At 36.9% G+C, this 19,244-nt stretch overlaps 2 protein-coding genes across 3 annotated transcripts in view; one reads left to right on the forward strand and one right to left on the reverse strand.

The window, feature by feature from the left end:
- Positions 1-11,020, reverse strand: part of evi5l (ecotropic viral integration site 5 like) — a 26,374-nt gene extending 15,354 nt beyond the window's left edge. For both annotated transcript variants that reach the window (XM_057332510.1, XM_057332509.1), the window contains exon 1: positions 10,754-11,020. The gene's annotated coding sequence lies outside the window, so the exon portion shown is untranslated. The remainder of the gene's footprint in view (positions 1-10,753) is intronic.
- Positions 11,021-11,869: 849 nt separating this feature from the next.
- ddx39aa (DEAD (Asp-Glu-Ala-Asp) box polypeptide 39Aa) lies at positions 11,870-19,081 on the forward strand. Its single transcript, XM_057332525.1, has 10 exons — positions 11,870-11,978; positions 14,115-14,327; positions 14,445-14,572; positions 14,872-15,148; positions 15,559-15,677; positions 15,807-15,938; positions 16,024-16,133; positions 17,791-17,935; positions 18,263-18,410; positions 18,554-19,081. The coding sequence occupies exons 2-10, from the start codon at positions 14,120-14,122 to the stop codon at positions 18,568-18,570; spliced, it is 1,284 nt and encodes a 427-aa protein (XP_057188508.1). The 5' UTR covers positions 11,870-11,978; positions 14,115-14,119; the 3' UTR covers positions 18,571-19,081.
- The last annotated feature ends 163 nt before the right edge of the window (positions 19,082-19,244 follow it).

The following is a 19,244-nucleotide window of genomic DNA, read 5'->3' on the forward strand; positions in this document are numbered from 1 at the left end:
GAGAGACAGAGAGAGAGAGAGAGAGAGAGAGAGAGAGAGAGAGAGAAAGGTCATTGGACGTCGCACAAATATCAACCTGTACGTCGATCTATGTTAGAGGGGCTATTTAAACGGGCAAATTAATAAAACCACTGACCTTTAAATAATAGAAAGTAAAACAAGAGGGGTGATAAACATACAAAAGACATGTCAATACATGTGTTACCTTCACAGAACTAAGACATCAAGAAACAAGCCAAAAAACATGCCATGGGCATCGACCCCTAAAACACACATCAACCGATCATGCCACCATGAGAGAGAATGAGAATGCAAAAAAATAACCCACGGCTAAAAATAAAGCCAGAAATATAATCTTGTTAGACAAAGTAAGCACACACAGAGGACAATAGCAGTATTCACATCAGAGAAGCATCCCAATCAAAAGAACCATTTACAGCGCATGAAGCCAATCCCTTTGACTGGGATTGGAACACACGCACGCACACACATCACTATTCAGACGACGCTCTGCAACCGCAATCAAACTCGAACCTAACAGTCATCTCTGTGTAAAGTTACGCGCAAACATTTCAGCACGATTTCTCAGACCGTCGCATTTACAATGAAAAACGTAGCGTGCGCTGGAATAAAATGTAGAAATGATGATAATAACAACGCATCAGCATCTCTGTGCTATTTATATACAATACCCTTTATTCAATTAAGAAATGGAAATTTGTAACCGGTTTCCTATTTTATTTATTTGTCAGGGGTACTTTTAAACTACCTATACATCTAAATTGTATCCTGACCATCAAACAGATCTGAAATGGGCTAATTGAGGTTAAAATGAAAAACATAGAATGGCAAAAATGTTTGTTGTGCATCTCTTAGTCGGTGATGACAATAACAGCATTGTGTGTCTGCCGTACGTCTCTCCTGACGAGTGGCACAATTGTGGTTATTGTAGCTCTAAGCACAGTGTCAATCATGCAACCCATCAGTGTTTCAGGCCAAACCTTTAAACCTCAATCTACGGGCCCATAATGATAACTACACAAATAAAATTGAACAAATTCTAGGGATGTAACAATATCAAAATCTCACTGTACAATAACACCTCTGTATGAAGTCCACGGTACTATATTCTTTACAATATTTTAAATTACAAATGATGACTTGGAAACGTGTTATAAGCATCCTCTTTTCTTAGGCCCGAAAGACTTATCGTTTCATACAGTCATGTGACTACGATAATATTGAGACAATTTTGCTATTGCAATAACACGATAAGACATCGATAATATTGTTACATCCCTATTAGTCTCAGCTTCAGACGTCACGCCCACGGACCGTTGGCTAGACGTCTGATGCATAAAGCACACTTTTCTGGAAACACTTCAGCACGTTCGAAGTCGTCATCTGATTGGTTGAATTTCACAGGATTTCCGGGAGACGTGCGTGTCGCGTTCTTTAACGGTCCGCCTGGAAACAACACGAAGCCGTCTGATCTAAGAAGTAAGCTGTCGTGTTTACAACGGTTGCTATAAGAATTCATCAGATCGACTTAACGCTTTATTCTTAAAAGTATGCGAGGTTCACGGCATAAACTTCTAATCATTTTGTTGCTGTTAAATTTTGACACGTTTGTGAATGTACACCGGTCTGTTATTGCGGGGACATTTCCACGCCTCTAAACATGACGTAGCACAAAACGAAACGTGATTGGTTGCTTTACCTGTCAGTCATATGGCCTCTTGGATGGGCCTTGGCCAAAGAAAGCGGCGATAAGTTCCAGACCTTCAGTCGAGGTAGGTCTGAAGGTAGGCCCATGGCGCTTTACACCCCACTGACTAACTTAGCACAAAAACGTTCAAAAAACTTCTTCAGAACACCTTGTTTTGTGAAAACAACGTACGAGTTCAGAAAAGCATGACGGTAAAACAATGACATACGTTTCATGGTGGGCCGACCTATTTCTTTTAACATGTACATGGGTCTGAACGTTGTAACATTTAGCTGTAAACGCAGGGTGGAGGAATTTCCTGTGATGTTTTTCATGTGTAATCTGCAAAATGACAAATTGTTAAATGCAAAAATAGAGACAGGATCTGGTGAAACGTGTGTTTCAAGTCTTTCTGAACGGTAAATCCTACTGCACAAATGTTAACCGAAGACATGCAGTAAAGGTTATAAATATACTATGGAAAGAACGGCATGCATTTAAATTGCAATGTGGACGTTGGCTATGACTAATAAATGCTTTGAAACTTAAATTTGGAACACACTAGACCATCCAGCACAGTTATTTCTAAAATCTCATCATCCTCTGTTTTACCAACACATAAAAACACTTAAAATACCTATTTAAACATTATATGACACTTTCACTTACTAGACCATACGAATTGAATTTTCAAAATAGAAAAACTAAATCTTTATAAAAATAACTTAAGCACCACATGCCCTTTTCTGGCAAAACTTAGAGCCACAAAGCCCAAGTATAAATAAATTAATCTGTGGTACTTTAAATGGATGTACACTGAGAGGCAAAGAACTTAAGTAGGAATGAGTCATAATAGGTGACTAACAGGCTAGTCAACCAACCCTTATGTGAGGTCAACCTGAGACCAGACTAATTATATGGGGCTTTCTTAAAGGAGTAGTTCCCTTCATAATAAGCCCCCATTGACTTTCCATAGTAATTTTTATTCCTACTATGGAAAGTCAATGGGGGCTTATTTTAAAGTGAACTACTCTAGTGAACTAGATGAGTGACTATTTTTAATTTTGAGTTTGGCACATCCCTATTTTGAGTTATCTCTCGTTCTCTGAGTTTTAAAAGGATAGCTCATCAAAAAAAGGTATTTATAACAAAACAAAAAAATTGGGTCTTGTGACTAGTTGTCATACAAGTGTTTCGACACGAGATACATGAGAACCAATGAGATTTTAAGTTATCGATGAGCTACCATATTTGAATTTAGCCATTTAATTTTCCATCTCAGTTTTGCTAAATGTGCAAAAATATGACTTGGTTTCGCAAGTATATTGTTTTGGTTCAGAACCACTGGAGTCATCCGAATTACTTTAATGGCGGATGTATGTCACCCCTGGCTCCAGGCTATCATGAGCTGCGATGTCAAAGGCAGCCGAAAGAGAAAACATAATTCTGTCCCGTGGTCTTCCCAGAGGGAACAGTGTGGTCAGGCTAATCAGCATTGTCAAGAGTTTATTTACCAGCTCCTTAACCAGATGAAGGGGAACACCAATTAGGGGTGTAACAATATATCGAAGTATCGCATATCGTGATACAAAAATGAACATACTTATGTATCTTAGAGCTACTAAGATGTATAGATGTAGACTATATACACAATATATAGGGATGCGCAGATATGTCAATTTTGGCCGATAACAATAACCAATATATCTTTAACACTGGAAGCCGATAACCGATATATTGGCCGATATACAGTATCTAAATAATAATATAACATTTTCTGAGACCGAAACAAAAGGCAAAAAGTGGACAACTGCTTTTATTGCAAAATAAAGCTTAATATTTTTGCTTAAAATTTAGTTTTATTTTTCAGTGACAGATGAATTACATTTTTATTAGTTTACATACACATGGTTCAATTAAACCTTGAATGTTGTCAAGTCTTTCACAACATAACAAATGTTACTGAAAATTGTTATATTTTGGGAAAAATCTGTCATTTGAATGTCAGATACATATTTTTATGTCTACAAATACCGTGATACAACCGCAAACAAGAACACAATACTGTGTACCGTATCGAATCCTGAGCGTATCGTTACACCCCTAATAATAATAGATTTATTCTCTTCGGATTATCCAAAACACCCAATACAACAACAGTCTTAGGCTTTATACTGGTTTGTGAATTTGTGATTGCTAAGTGGATCAAAAAAGCAACATGTACAAACGTGCAAAAACACACCTAAATACACAAACACACAGCTCTAAACAAGGCATCCCAGAACAAATTGTGTCATGCATCAGAGGCGTGTAATTTTCGAGTAGGACACAAAGCCACACCTCAAACATCACACAATAGTTTAGGCTTTATTATGGCGTTTCTCTGCTCTGTGTGACATACCACGGCCATTGAGCTTGGAGAGACGCATGAGAACACACCCTCTCCTCTACCACTGCCCTACACAATGACAACGAATGACTCACTACACAACATGACTGAGGGCTTAACATAGTATATCCAATAATTCAGGATGGACTTTACAGTATTGAAATGTTTCCATGTGGTCAGCTGCTTAAGGACTAAAATGATAAATCATTTAATATTTAGGGGAAGAAAGAATTGTTGCATTTATCTTTGTTATGGATGCAAAGATCTTTCATGGTGTTACATGGCTTATGCAACCAAGAAGTGACTATACTGGATATACATCAATAATGGCTTACAAGGTGAGGCCTTACATGATTATGAGGGCTGTCTATAGGCTCATCAGTCCTCAAAATGAGCACCTGAACTATAATTTTGCATAGGAATCCCAAACAAGATCATTTCTTGACCCTTTTTAGAGGATCATTGGCCAAGAACAGGCCATGTTAACTTTAGCTCGAAGTTAAAACGTAGCACGTTACCAACACATCAAAAACAATACAAAGTTTACTATACTATTAAAGACATCGCAAACTTTATTTCCTGTTCACGTAACAGCAGAAACTGCAGCAGAAAGGTTATGTGTTTGATTCCTATATAAAATGTAAAGGTTTCAGATGCCTTTAGGGCAGGGTGATAGAGGCAATCAACTCAATATCTTTTAGGCTTCAAATGATACTAAATAAATGTGTCAACAATAGTGATGCACGATATTTAATTTTTGCCAATATCCGATATGCCGATATTTTTAGTCATTTTAGCCGATATACTGTAATAAGTCTTTTTTGATGATGATAGAACAAAAGGTGCATATCTTTTACGTTTTTTTCTTAAGTTTTTTCTTTTTAAGTCTGTAATAAAAAAAAGCAATCGTTTATTTATTTACGTGTCTCTGTTATATTTTACCTTATGTAAATATCTGCAAATTTTAATTAATGCTACATGAAGTTTGTAAAGGGAGTTTTACTGTTTGACAGCAATAAAACAGCACATAGTAATAATGTCTAATAAAACCTTTAAAGAAAAAAAACTATTTAACAAGTAGATACCAAGTGAGAATCGTTGAGAAATGTTTTAGCAAGAAATCACTTGTTTTAATGGCCAATAGCTTTAGCTGTAGCTTAGCAAAAATGACTGCTGTATTTACAGTGATGGGCGACACGGAAAGCCTTCACACAGCAATCTGCCATAACAATGAGCTTTTTTCCTCATAATATACTTTCATAAATACCTGCAGACTCTGTGCTGACTGATTATGGCTCACCGATAGAGCGAATGTGGATGGACACGACAGAAAAACAGTACTGTGCTGTAGCTTTAGCCTATAGCTGACAAACTAACAACACAGCTGTGAAATAACAAACCTATCGCCTGCTTGTGAAATATGAACCATGTACAGTATGTGTGGGCTCATTAAATACATAAGACTGATCAGATTTTACACAGTTTTACACAGCGCTGTCTGTTGGAAAACAATGACCGATGGTTCTTTCACAAGAAATCCAATGTACACAATGGGAAATATATTCACAGTTCTCTGATTTATTATGTTTGTGGACATAAAGTACAAATGGATGTTATATTGTGAATGCTTGGCATGGAGGATTTAGCAGTGTGAGCTCGTCTGGATTTCTGAGTGACGTGCAGTATCATAATAAATGTATGAATGAATGATTTGATTTGCACTCCTCGCGCAAATTATTATATTACTGCTGCTAGAACATATGAAACTGTATTTGGATATCAATGCGAAACAGTACGTGATTTTTATTACAGTCATTGAACAAAAATACTCATGCTATGTGACAGCTGGTGTCTTTGCGAGTGCACGCCCATCGGCCGATGCCGATATTTCATTTATAAGTCAATATCGGCCGATAATATCGTGCATCCTAGGGATGGGCATATTTCAATAATTTCATATTCGAATATTTGAGCTCATAAAAAACAAATTTATTATATTAGTTATTATTATATTATATATAATAATATTATATTAGTTTATTTAAATTAAGTTAATAATGACGTAATTTGTTACGTTTTTATTTAGTCACAATTTCACATAAACCTTATAATTATCATTAAATATTCATAACGCATTAATATTATATTTTGTATATAGGTTTTTTAATGTTGAAAAAATAGAAAAATACATAAAAACTGCATTTAAACTTGCGCGGAACAGTATAATACAAAAAGAAAACGGACAAAACAAAACGCCCTGCCGGTCAGCACCACATATAAATATTGTTTTCTTTGTCGTTCACGGTCAGTGTCTGTCTTGTTTAGCTTTGCATTGCATCAATAAATAAGGTAGGCCTATTTATTTCAACTAAGGTAAGGAATCATCACAGCGCGCTTTAAAACAAATAAAAAAAGTATCCGTGCGAATTTATTCACAGGCTGTAACTTGAAGGCGACGACCCTATTTGAACTTCTAGAAGGAAAATTCAGGCTTTTAAGTATGGAAAAAGGTGCCAGTCTTATGTTAAGGCCAAATTCATTAACATTAGTTGCAGTGAAATGTACATTTTCATGTTTCAAGTTGTTGAAATTAGCATTACTTCATATATTTTTAACGAACGAATATGAATTTACTAAGAACAACCGCTCCAAACAAGTAATGGTAATAAATGAATTATTGTTAATCATTTAATATTACGTTGATATTTTTATACCTAATGTAAGTAATGTTAACGAATTCTGTGGCTCACCAGTTTTGAAACATTTTAATATGGTGATGTGAGCCGAGCATAAAACACGATCCGGGCATCCGGTGCGTAAACTTAAAATATTTAAACTAGCTTGCGATCTGAGTGAACAAAGATTTAGGAATAAATACAAATGATTTTTTATATTTTCTGTATATTATAAAATCATTACAGAAGAAGTGAAGAAGCGTTAAATAAGACGTGACAACTCTAAGGTCTTCTGTAGCGGTAACTTAACCTTGTGGTGACGCAGTTTTATTCTTATGAAAAATAAGAATATTCGAATAGCATTTTTAATATTCGTGCACATCCCTGCATCCCTAGTCAACAATTATGTATTTGGTCTAGATACTTATAAAATGCATACTACTCCAAATACACTACAAGTCACGTTTGGTAAATAGCATCTACTACTAGATGCATAAATGTAAATGATACCTGAAAATGCACAATATACATATAAAGTCCTACACGATCAGCACTCTTGCATTCTAATCATGTTTAGCATGAAATAAAGGGAAATTAATCCTGAGAAATACAAGCACAAATGCCTCATAACACGCACAAACGTTACGACACGTTATAGCTAATAAAATAAGGCTAATGAAAAATTTACAGAGCCGAGAAAGAAAAAAGCATCTGCTGTGTCACCAAGAGCAGCTGCAGCGAATCTAAATTAGTAGTATGACTAAGTAAAACCCAACAAACAGCAGCAGAGGAGAGACGCAGATAGACGGGACAACATAAACACAAACAGGCCTGTATGACTGTCATGGCGGACGAGCCACAGCTGCTCTGAAACAAAGTCAGTCTATCACAACAACACCAATAACTATGAAAACTATAGCAACAAAGCTTATCAAATAATTCTAAATTCAACGAGAATAGCTACGTCCACACCGCAACTATTACAATACAGACAAACAATCCTGTTGGGATCACTTTTAGAGTAATATTTTATCCAGCTGATAAACAATAACACATTGACAGCCAATCAAAACCTATTAGAATTTAAAGGGTATAGCGTAAAATAATGCAATGCGTAGAATAAACACAACATTATCATCGGTTGATGTGGACGCTATTATATAGTTATCATTCTTTACAGGAACAGGCCTTAAAGTGATACAGGAAGATATCTGGAAGATTGTCAAATCTCATCCCCCATTGACTCCCATAGTATTTATTTTCACTACTATGGCAGTAAATAGTGGATGAGATCTGACATTCTCCCAAATTTCTTCTTGTGTGTCCAGCAAAACAAGGAAATGTATACAGGTTTGGAACAATCTAAGGGTGAGTAAATGATGACAGAATTTTTTTTGGGTGAAGTATCCCTTTAACTACTAAACTCATTCAATAACATAGTTTATTGTGATAATTGATTGCACAAAACCTCTAAAATCATAAAAGCTTACTTTCAATAAATATGACTATTTTCAGAATGCTCTAATGCAACCCTTGTTTAAGGAGAGCGAGTGCAAACAAAATCTATGATGAAAAGAATCATTTTAATGCAATCAATAAATGAAATTCAGTAAATAAAAATGTTGCTACTGACGACAAGGGAAAGTTTACTCAAAAATAATTTGATCACATTCAAGTTGTTTCAAATCTGTATACATTTATTTGTTCTATTGAACACCAAAGAAGATATTTAGAATAATGTAGGAAACCCAAACTGTTCTGGGGTACCATTGACTAGTACCATATTGTTTCGATTCCTATGGAAGTCATGGTGCCCCAGAACTGTTTGGTTACAAACATTCTTTCAAAATCTGCTTTCTGTGTTCAGTGGAACAATACAATGTTTACTGGTTTGAAACAACATGAGGGTGAGTAAATGATGACAGAATTTTCATTTTTGGGCAAACTATCCCTCCCACAATAATACTGTATATAGAAATAAAAGTCCTAGCATTTATCACGAATCATGATGTGAAAAATTGACACACACAATGAAATGATGACATCAGTTTATGGTTAAATATGTCAGCATGGTTTACTAACATCTTAAAACCAAGATAAAGTGTGGCAGTGCCTGAAATGATACACATTCAAGGGATACTTCACCCAAAAATGAAAATTCTGTCATCATTTACTCACTTTCAGATTGTTCCAAACCTGTATAAATGTATCTGTTTTGTTGAACACACATGAAGATTTTTAGAAGAATGTCAGATCTTGCCCCCCCATTGACTCCCGTAGTATTTATTTTCCCTAATATGGGAGTCAATGGGGGGCGAGATCTGACATTTTTCCAATTGTCTTCCTGTGTGTTTAGCAAAACAAAGAAATTTATACAGGTTTGGAACAATCTCCGGGTGAGTAAATGATGACAGAATACGCATTTTTGGGTGAAGTATCCCTATCAGAAGGGGGTTGGTTAAAGACTGAATTGTAAAGTCAACAGAAATTAGGAGGCCTTTCTACCCAACTCTTTGGCATGTATGTACCTACAAAACATGTATCCTGACAAAAATTCAATGACAGCCATATCGGTTTGTTTCCCATTCATAGGTACCTATCATTCCTGATCACTGGTGTTCTGTAATCCTTTCACATTAATCACAATGATGTTATTTCAGAACAATCAATACAGTGTTGATTCGTGATCACATTAGTTTTCATTCAATCCCATGTTGTTTACATGTTGACAGTAGTCTGACTCCTAAAATGCTCAGTGAGATTCTTAACAAACCAGCAGCGATGGGACAGATGCTAAAACTACTGCTTGGAATGACAATCTCTCATACCTCTATAGCTCACACTCCCTCTGTTATAATGGAAACACAACATGGGAACTGTGACGATGAGGTCATTATTACGTCATCAGTGCAAAATCATCAAAACACAGAAACGATCATTTCAACAAAAATTTGCAAATCACCTTATATGCGCTGTAATGAGACGCGAAACGGCTTTGTTTCACGAGCAGGTGTCATCATCATTTTGTCTTTTACAGACTCATCACTATCTCCACACTATCAGTTGGTATAACACAAAAGCACAGACTAATCATTAAATACCCACTCAAACAAGCAAACTCTCCTCCCTAACAACACATGTAATCAGACCACTCAAACAATCCCTTACAGCCATACAATTAATTCATTAAACCGTAATTCAATACAAACTAAAATGCATATATCAGATCAGAAATCTAATTTCCTTCGGTTGGTCTATGTATTTCAGTTCACCACAAATACAGATGGGCTTAACGCAGACAAACGGCAATAAGGAAATGTGCATAGCAGCCATCGCAGTCGTGTGTGTATACGCTTTGAGTCTCGACATATAAAATAATACAAATCTATAACAAGCCATTAGAGGTTTTAAGACGTTATGCCGATGAATTGCCGCTGACGTTGGTTTAATGTGTGTGCAGACCGCAATATTATAATAAAGCCCGTAGCCATAGTCTGGACTCAGCTAAAACAAGCTCATGCAAATACACCTTATGTCCGCGCAGGGGATGCCACTAATTTACACTATAGGTGTGCATTGGATTAGTAACACATTCCGTTGGGTTGTCGGGGTTTTAGCGATGCGATTGGTTTGACTGTGCAACGGCATTATAAAGAGAGCTTCGTTTAATTGACAGTGGTCGTGTTGTGTTTGTGTGTCTCTGTTAAATTAGATCATGGGTCGCGTGTGTGTCGCCTTTTCTTGTGAAATATAAGGGTGCGGATGATCATTTGTTCTTTGGCACAAAATCTCATCCTTGCCGTTGGTCCCGTCACAAGAGCGATGCGCTGGAATTTTCCCTAGCTTTGTCAGCTCACCTATCTGTCATATCATCCCGATATACGTTTTGAACCACTGACCTACTCAAACCGACGCAAATAATAAACCAGTCACCCCCTGACGTCTGCGATGATAATGCATAGATGAATGAGCAATGCCCACCTGAATTTCGGTGTCATTACTGAAGCTGCTCCGGCGCGTTCACGGATCTCGCGGCTCGCCGTGCCCAAGACAATCGAGCACGAAAACGGAAGATGCCGATAATCCTTTCTTGCACGACGCCGTTGGACAACTACGGTAAGCCGGTGAGTAAATACGGCATCATATTGATGCTCGGATGCGGATGCTCATTTAGAAGAAAATAGACTGGTCAGGGTGAGCTTCCTCAAGGAGAGCTGGAGTCGACGCCTACAAGAGAAAGCACCGCCCTGGTCCCGCCCACCTTACAGACGATGAATCAAATTAGAAATCGACGTAAATAATCACATGCCTTTTTATTGCGATAAATTACCGGTAAAAAGAACCCAGAACTGCTGGATGCTCTACTTGTAGTTGATGAGCTCGTTCAATGAGTGAAGCTTCTTGGATGTTACTACGTCAGAAGATTGCATGTGATTGACAACTGCACAACCAATAGGAGAAAACACTGGCGTTATAACCACGAGTGACAGCCTAATCCACCAATCATTTATTGCGGCAGGTGATGTTGCGCCGTAATGAAAAAGATCTTAAGGATAATCATCATACATATAGTTGTGTTGTTGTGGTAGTTAGTTTGCAAACACCTGGTATCATAACATTACAACATAAAGGTAATTTAAAACATGCATAACGCGTTGGACTTGATGTCACTTAACAATATTCTTTATTCCCTCTGACTAAATATTGAAGAGAATTCTACAGAATTCTTAAATATAGAGTGAGGTCCAAAAGTTTGAGACAACAAGAATAGTGGCAATGCATATGTTACATTCTGTTTATACAGTTAATGCACGTTTTTTAAATTATATTTACAACATAACATTTGGATTAAAAATAAAAAGATTGTCTTATTAAAGGTATTTTTCTTGCTTAAATCAAACCATAGCATTTATATCCCACTTTTGCCATAGGATGCGGGGGAAAAAATGATGTGGTGCCCTCGTGCGGACAGTCAAATGTATGCAGACTTGTCAAGTATTTTACAGAAAATAGTTGTAAGCCCGCCCACAACAACTCTACGCACTTTGACGTTTAGCAACTACACGCATGCGCGCAGTCTACAGCGTTATTGACTTTGAATTCGACCAATAGGAACGCTCGGTTTGTATATCCGGCAAGAGCTGTAAGACTTTAGGGCCTAACCACACGATTTGCAAGTGGCGACGTTCAGCACTAACATCTAAAGGTAAACTGTTTTTAATTTGTGCGTATTATCATTGCTTTGTTATGACGCATGGTTAGTAACACAGGTTATATATAAAAATAAGCATTAAACGTAAATTTAAATGAAGAAATGGACAATAGTAGAGATCTCGCGTTTCTTAGTCGTGCAGCGCAGCCTGTGAGACTCGAAACCAGATCAGGAAATCGATTAATGAACAAATAACTAAATTCGTGCTTATAGCGCGATTTCGTCGTCATATATAATCTATATGCAACTGTAAACGCTGTAAGCTGTAAAGCGCTCGTTTTCAGTCAGAAGGTTTGGCTGATCCAATGAATGGCGTCTCTTTTGTTTAGACACGCTGAGCGATCGGCTCAATCGCTACAGCTTTTACTCTACAGGCAAACCAGGTTGTAGGCATGCACCGATATGTACATTTTGGCCGATAACTGATAATTATTTGACATTGGAAGCCGATAACCGATAGATATGTTGGCCGATATTCAGTATCTAAATATGAATATAACATTTTCTGAGACTGAAACAAAAGGAAAAAAGCGGTCAACTACTTTTATTTGAAAACATTCACTACAGAAAACAAGGTAGTCATTAGTGATATTTTTTCTTCCTGAAAATCATGTACCAAGCCTACTTTACACTAGTTAAAGATTCTTTAACTTTTAAACTTTTCTGGTATAAGCTTTATTTAATGAACAGAGCAACCCAGAAAAGTGTTCTTAAAAGCCACAAGTCTAAGAGGTTTCAAGACCGAAAGTATTCAGATAGCAGTCCGATTCCAACAATATGCTTTTGTTCCTATAATTTTCACATTCATAAATATCTACATACTGTATCTACAACATCAACAATGTTTTGATAATGACAGTAAGTGAATGATCATGACAGAAAGACAGTACTGTACTGTATTTTAACTGTAAGCAGCCTGCAGCTGAAGTGGTTTAACCAGAGGAAATGATTCATAATTAGGGCTGTCACGATTATGAAATTTGGCTGAAGATGAATTTTCTAATAAATCATTACGATTATGATGATTAATTGTATGTTTTAGGGCTTTGACATTTAATTCTCATACATTTTTGATTCGGCTTTGAAACGACCATATTGTTCTGAATATAAGAATTTTTTATGTTTTATTTTCTCTTAAAAAATGGGGTCATCGTCATATATTTAAGGTTTAGGCTTCTACGTGTCAATAATACAAGACGCCAAATACATGTAAAACGAGTTTGATCAGGAGTGAATTGAAGCCACCATTAAAATACTATCAGTCATAGAAAAGCTTCTAGTCTGCTTTTTCTCACTTGCAAGACTACAATACAATTTGACTATGTGAATGAAATTTTGGTAGGCTGGTTTTCACATTGAGATTATATTAAATAATGTGAAATTGTGCTACAGGTTTTATATGGTATATGCTTTAAAGTTTTTTCTAAGTGATTGTTGGTACATTTTACCAGTATTATCATACTTAAGTTACAATATATACACTAAAATATGCAATATGCAGGCACTGCAGCTCCCCCTTGTGTCTTCTATGGAGATGTGCAGTAATTGCGAAGATCTGAAACCATCACGATGAGGTCAAACAATCGCGATGAGACGATTATTTAATTATGGTGACAGCCCTTTATATAATTTATTGGCAATAATGTATCGGCCTTATTTTATTATCATAATTTGATTATATTATTTTATTATACATTAAAAATGACCATTTATCGGCCGAAACTGATATGGCCGATAATTTATCATGCATCCCTATTTGTATTAGTGTTTGTATAGTCTGTAAACTAATTTTATTTTGCGGAAGTAGTGTTGGCGGATACGGCTTTAATCAGAAGCTGTGATGTTTGTTTAAATGAATTGTAAGGTTTGTTGGTAAATTGCACATTTGGTAAATGTGAATTAATTCACAGTTCCCATTCAAAAGTTTTTCAAAACCTAGTGAGTGCGTATTTACTATTTAGATGCCATTTTTGGCATTACGTTTATGTAACCTAATGAATATAGCTTGACGTGTCAATTCTACCTTCATTCGTCCATATTGTTGCAGCAAATATGATGCGTGATTTTTGAATAGCATTTTAAGACTTGTGTACTGTACATTCTTAACGTTTCTTTTACTTTCAACCAAAGTAATCATGGCCGAAAACGATGTTGACAACGAGCTGTTGGACTACGAAGAGGACGAGGAGCCGCAGACCGCCGTAGACAGTGTCGTGCCTGCCGGTAAGAAGGAGGTGAAGGGCTCCTACGTCTCCATTCACAGCTCCGGGTTCCGTGATTTCCTCCTAAAGCCAGAACTTCTCCGCGCCATTGTCGACTGTGGTTTTGAACATCCTTCTGAGGGTGAGGATTCACTTCGAATGTGCATTATTAGTTTTATAGATGATGAGCCGTTCAATCATTTGAAGTGGCTTTGTGGGTGTGAATCACCTTAATGAATATTTTCTTTATCTTCCTCAGTCCAACATGAGTGCATTCCACAAGCCATCTTGGGTATGGACATCCTATGCCAGGCAAAGTCTGGAATGGGAAAAACGGCTGTATTCGTGCTCGCCACACTACAACAGATCGAGCCAGTTGATGGGCAGGTGTGTGTTTTCATCCAGACATAGGACTTCCAAACTCAAACACCGTTATCTTCCCATCTCTAACACCATTTTGTTATAAAATATTGAACAAGAGTACTGTGTATGTATAAAAATACTGTGTACTAGAACATCGCTATGCCGTTGTATGTGAGCATTGAGAAAGATGCAAAAGTGTCTTTTATACTTGCAAGGATAAGTATCGGTAGACTTTCATATTTTTCTGGAGCTAAACCAGCCGATTAAGGATGGCATTTGAACACTAACCAAGTGTCATAACTTCATGATTGGTTTCTCATCAGGTGTCCGTGTTGGTTATGTGCCACACGCGTGAGCTGGCCTTCCAGATCAGTAAAGAGTACGAGCGATTCTCCAAGTACATGTCCACTGTTAAGTGCGCTGTGTTTTTCGGCGGCTTGTCTGTAAAGAACGACGAAGATGTTTTGAAGAAGAACTGCCCTCACATCGTGGTGGGAACACCAGGAAGGATCCTTGCCCTCATTCGCAACAAGACACTTAACCTCAAAAACGTCAAGCACTTTGTTTTGGATGAGTGTGACAAGATGCTAGAGCAGCTGGGTGCGTATTGTTTTCTTACTTCTTAAAGGCCTACATAATAACTGTGATTTTCTATATTTTATAAAAGATAAGCGCTATCCTTAGCCATATTTCAGTAATTATAGTTTGTGTTACCACATAACGACTAAAGGTATTGAAGATGACAATTTGAAAAGGGTAACAATGTTAATACTGCTGGTACATTCCTGAAAAAAATGAAGTTATTCATGTTTTCAACCATATAAGCGTAGGTATGCAAATATACTTATAAAATTATTGTATGGTTATTATATATTATCTGTTTTAGTTATTCATGTTATAAATTAAACATTGCGATTAAAGCTTATGATTTAAAAAATATGTTGGCACAGTATTAGTATTGTTATTCAAAATATGATAGAAATCTAATTCTGTGCATGATTGTTTGTTAGATATGAGACGGGATGTTCAGGATATCTTCAGACTGACGCCTCATGAGAAACAATGCATGATGTTCAGCGCCACGCTGAGCAAAGAGATCAGGCCGGTTTGTCGCAAGTTCATGCAAGATGTGAGTACTCCTTTTGCATTCGGTCTTCAAACGTTAAACTGATTTAACCAGTATTTCTGGATAGTTGTTTATACAATATCAATGCACATCAGGTGGCATTTACGAGTTACAGATCGTTTTTTCCTTCAGCCAATGGAGGTCTTTGTTGACGATGAGACGAAGCTCACCCTACATGGTCTTCAGCAATACTACGTCAAACTGAAGGACAGCGAGAAGAACCGCAAACTATTTGACCTACTCGATGTTCTTGAGTTCAACCAGGTGATGTCATTTCACAGTTTATACTGCCTACCTGGAGTCAGCAATTTGTACGCTAAACCACGTCAACTGTTTTTGTGTATTGTAGGTGGTGATTTTTGTGAAGTCGGTTGCCCGTTGTGTGGCTCTGTCACAGCTGCTGGTTGAACAGAACTTCCCTGCCATTGCGATCCATAGAGGCATGGCTCAGGAGGAGAGGTGAGACATGGGTTTCCTGGTCACATGACAATGAAATGAGTGCGGATGAAATAATATTTGCTTTCTTGCCATCAAAGCTGTTTGTCCAACCAACTTTTGACTGCGGAAAAAAAGATTTACTTTAAAAAAAGATTACATTTTAAAAAGCTTCTTGATATCAGTTCGAGTCCATAAGTTCACCTACCAATGGTATGAGAGGAACACAGCTATCACTCTCAACCAAACCAGAGCCATTGAGAGAGAGAGATCTGCCAACGGAAGTCCAAAACGCTGGAGCGTCACGTCATTCATGGAGCCTTCAGATAGTTCCAGGAAGTTATGTTTTCTCTTTAAATGCTTTATTTCTTTCATTTTTTTATTCATTAAATGGCTTTCGTCTTTAAATGGGTTAGAAGTTTACCTCAGTTGGTCTGTTTAGTCACACCTCCATGCGTTACTAGTAACTTCCGGGAACTATTGACAGCCTCCATTGCTGTGAAAAAACTGTTCCATTGGAGTCACGTTGGCACGTTAGCAAGCGAACAGTAGGCAGGATGGAGAGTAAGTTCATAAAGCCTGAAGCGGGGAGCAGCTTTTAAGTCCATTACAAATATGACATGCACAGATTGGAGGCTGTGACATAAAGATCGATAACGTTGTGTTGTTTCTGCAAATCATCTAATCAGACCTCCGCTTCTGCGCATCGCGCTAATTGCGATCGAGATATCAAGGATCGATTTCTAAAGCGTCTAAATCATTTTTCAAACTTCTTCACAGCTTGTTGCACCTATATCTCACAGAGCTAAGTCATAAACATGGTCGCTTTTGTCTGAAGTGAGCGTAAAAAGTTGAGAAAGAAATCCATACGTATATATAGTGACAGCAGCATAATATTTCTGCTATTCAAACAAATGAAAAGAGAAGCACTCACTGCTGACTCCGTAACCTTTGTAGCTTTAGTAGGAATTTATATGGTTTTCATTTCACAGTTTATAGTGCAACATTTGCCAGTAGGAGTTCAAAATGGAAAATAAATCGGCCTACACTAATTATTATAAAAAAATAAACGAGCTCAAAAAGGTGATCACTTTTGCTTTTTTGAGGGCTCATTTATGCTAACCTGCTTTGACCATCTGTGATCTCATTACTATGTGTTTTGGATGTGACTTGTTCCCTATCATCACCATTAATACCTATGAAACTAACCATTAAATTACAAGTTTACAAAAGCACAACATTTATCAGCGATCTAGTCACTTAATTTTGCTCTCAAAATGCCACCCTCAATAGGACAAAAAATGTGAGTCTTGTTTGTTTTCTTTTTAAAATGTAGGATTTTTATTATGATGAATTCGGTTGAATTTTTTATATACCATAATTGCATAAAACTGGTTTTGTGGGTTATAATTATGCCCCCACTTCTTTCGAGTCATTCTGCGATCCATACGTGCATGGCACCAAAGTTTAAGAAACGTCTGTCTGAGAAGCTCAAAACGGCATGTTACTAGTTAGTTTCAAGGGAAATAATGTTCTTTTTTGTTTGACAAATAACCCTGCCTATGTGTCTACTCTCACAACCCCTCAAAAAAAGTTTATTTTTTCCTTAACCTGTGTGTTTGGGGAAACTAAATTAACTGTCACTAGAGTAAATTGGTTTACCTTATTGTCTCTCCCACAGATTATCTCGGTATCAACAGTTTAAAGATTTCCAAAGGAGGATCCTGGTGGCTACTAATCTGTTTGGTCGTGGGATGGATATTGAGCGTGTTAACATTGTTTTTAACTATGACATGCCTGAGGACTCGGACACGTATCTGCATCGGGTACATATACACTACAGTCTTCTACTTTGCATTGAAAAGCCAAATGACCATCCAACACAGAACCTGAAAACACACCGTTTTAATTCCCTGCAACTCTTACTTTTTTGGGCAGATGAAGTTGTTTAAATCTTGTCATATAAAATTGGGTCACCTGTACCATGGTAAATAAACTGACAAATTTGTGTTTTTTGTGGCATTTGTAACATTATTATATTCTGTATATTATATTCTAGTAGTGTTCAAGTGGTTTTCAAAATAATAAGTGCGCCAAGTCCATTTCAAATTTACCTGTAATTTGTATGACAATGGTTATTTTATCATCTTTAGGTTGCCCGTGCTGGTAGATTTGGCACAAAAGGTTTGGCCGTCACCTTTGTGTCTGATGAAACGGACGCCAAGACCCTGAATGATGTGCAGGACCGTTTTGAAGTCAACGTAGCAGAGTTGCCCGAGGAGATTGACATCTCCACTTACAGTAAGAGCATAATATTATGAGCACACAGTCTTTGTTGTTTTTGTTGAAATTCACTTTTGTTTTTCTTATACGTGTCTATATTCAATATTTTTGTAATTTAGCAGTATTTTTTGTAATTCTTTTGTATCTCTCTCCTTCTCTAGTTGAGCAGTCCAGATGAGCTGTATATATGCTGAAGTGGATGTTGTCCAGCTTTCCCTGCCTGTTTTTTCTGTGACGGTGGAAGAGAAAATCTCCCTTTTTATTTTCATAAGATCTTGCTTACACACCCCTCTCAACTATTTTATTGCTCCGGGGGATTTGTGCTGCAGTCTTTTTTACTTCTGTTAAGTCTGGTTGTTTGTTGGTTTGAGAATTAAACATTTTATACTATATGTTTTCTGAGTTGTATTTTCAGTAATTTAAAGGTTATGTGAACTTTGTAGAAAGACCTTTTTAATGTGTGATAGACCTGTATGTAAGCCATTTTTGTTTATTCTCAGAAGATTGTAAACACTGCTATGTGATACTCTAAAAACATTACTGTTTGTGTGACGAAACATTTCTGGCCCAACTAATTGTAGGTGAGTTTGGAGGGGATGAGACTGGTTATGTGTAATTCTGTAATTGAGTGATTATGAAATGAGACATTGACCTTGATATTTGGACATATAAAGGTTTATTTTAACCAAGCTGCCAAAATAAACTCATGTTCTCTATTTTGTGCTTTGTGAATGCACACTGAGGGCAGGACTGCATTCACAGGAATACATCACAAGAACGGGCACAAAAAGAATCACTGAGACCATAGTTACCCATTCATATAAGGTAAATGGGGAACGATTCAACATGTGT

This window comes from Triplophysa rosa, linkage group LG4, assembly GCF_024868665.1.
Source record: "Triplophysa rosa linkage group LG4, Trosa_1v2, whole genome shotgun sequence".
NCBI classification, from domain to species: domain Eukaryota; kingdom Metazoa; phylum Chordata; class Actinopteri; order Cypriniformes; family Nemacheilidae; genus Triplophysa; species Triplophysa rosa.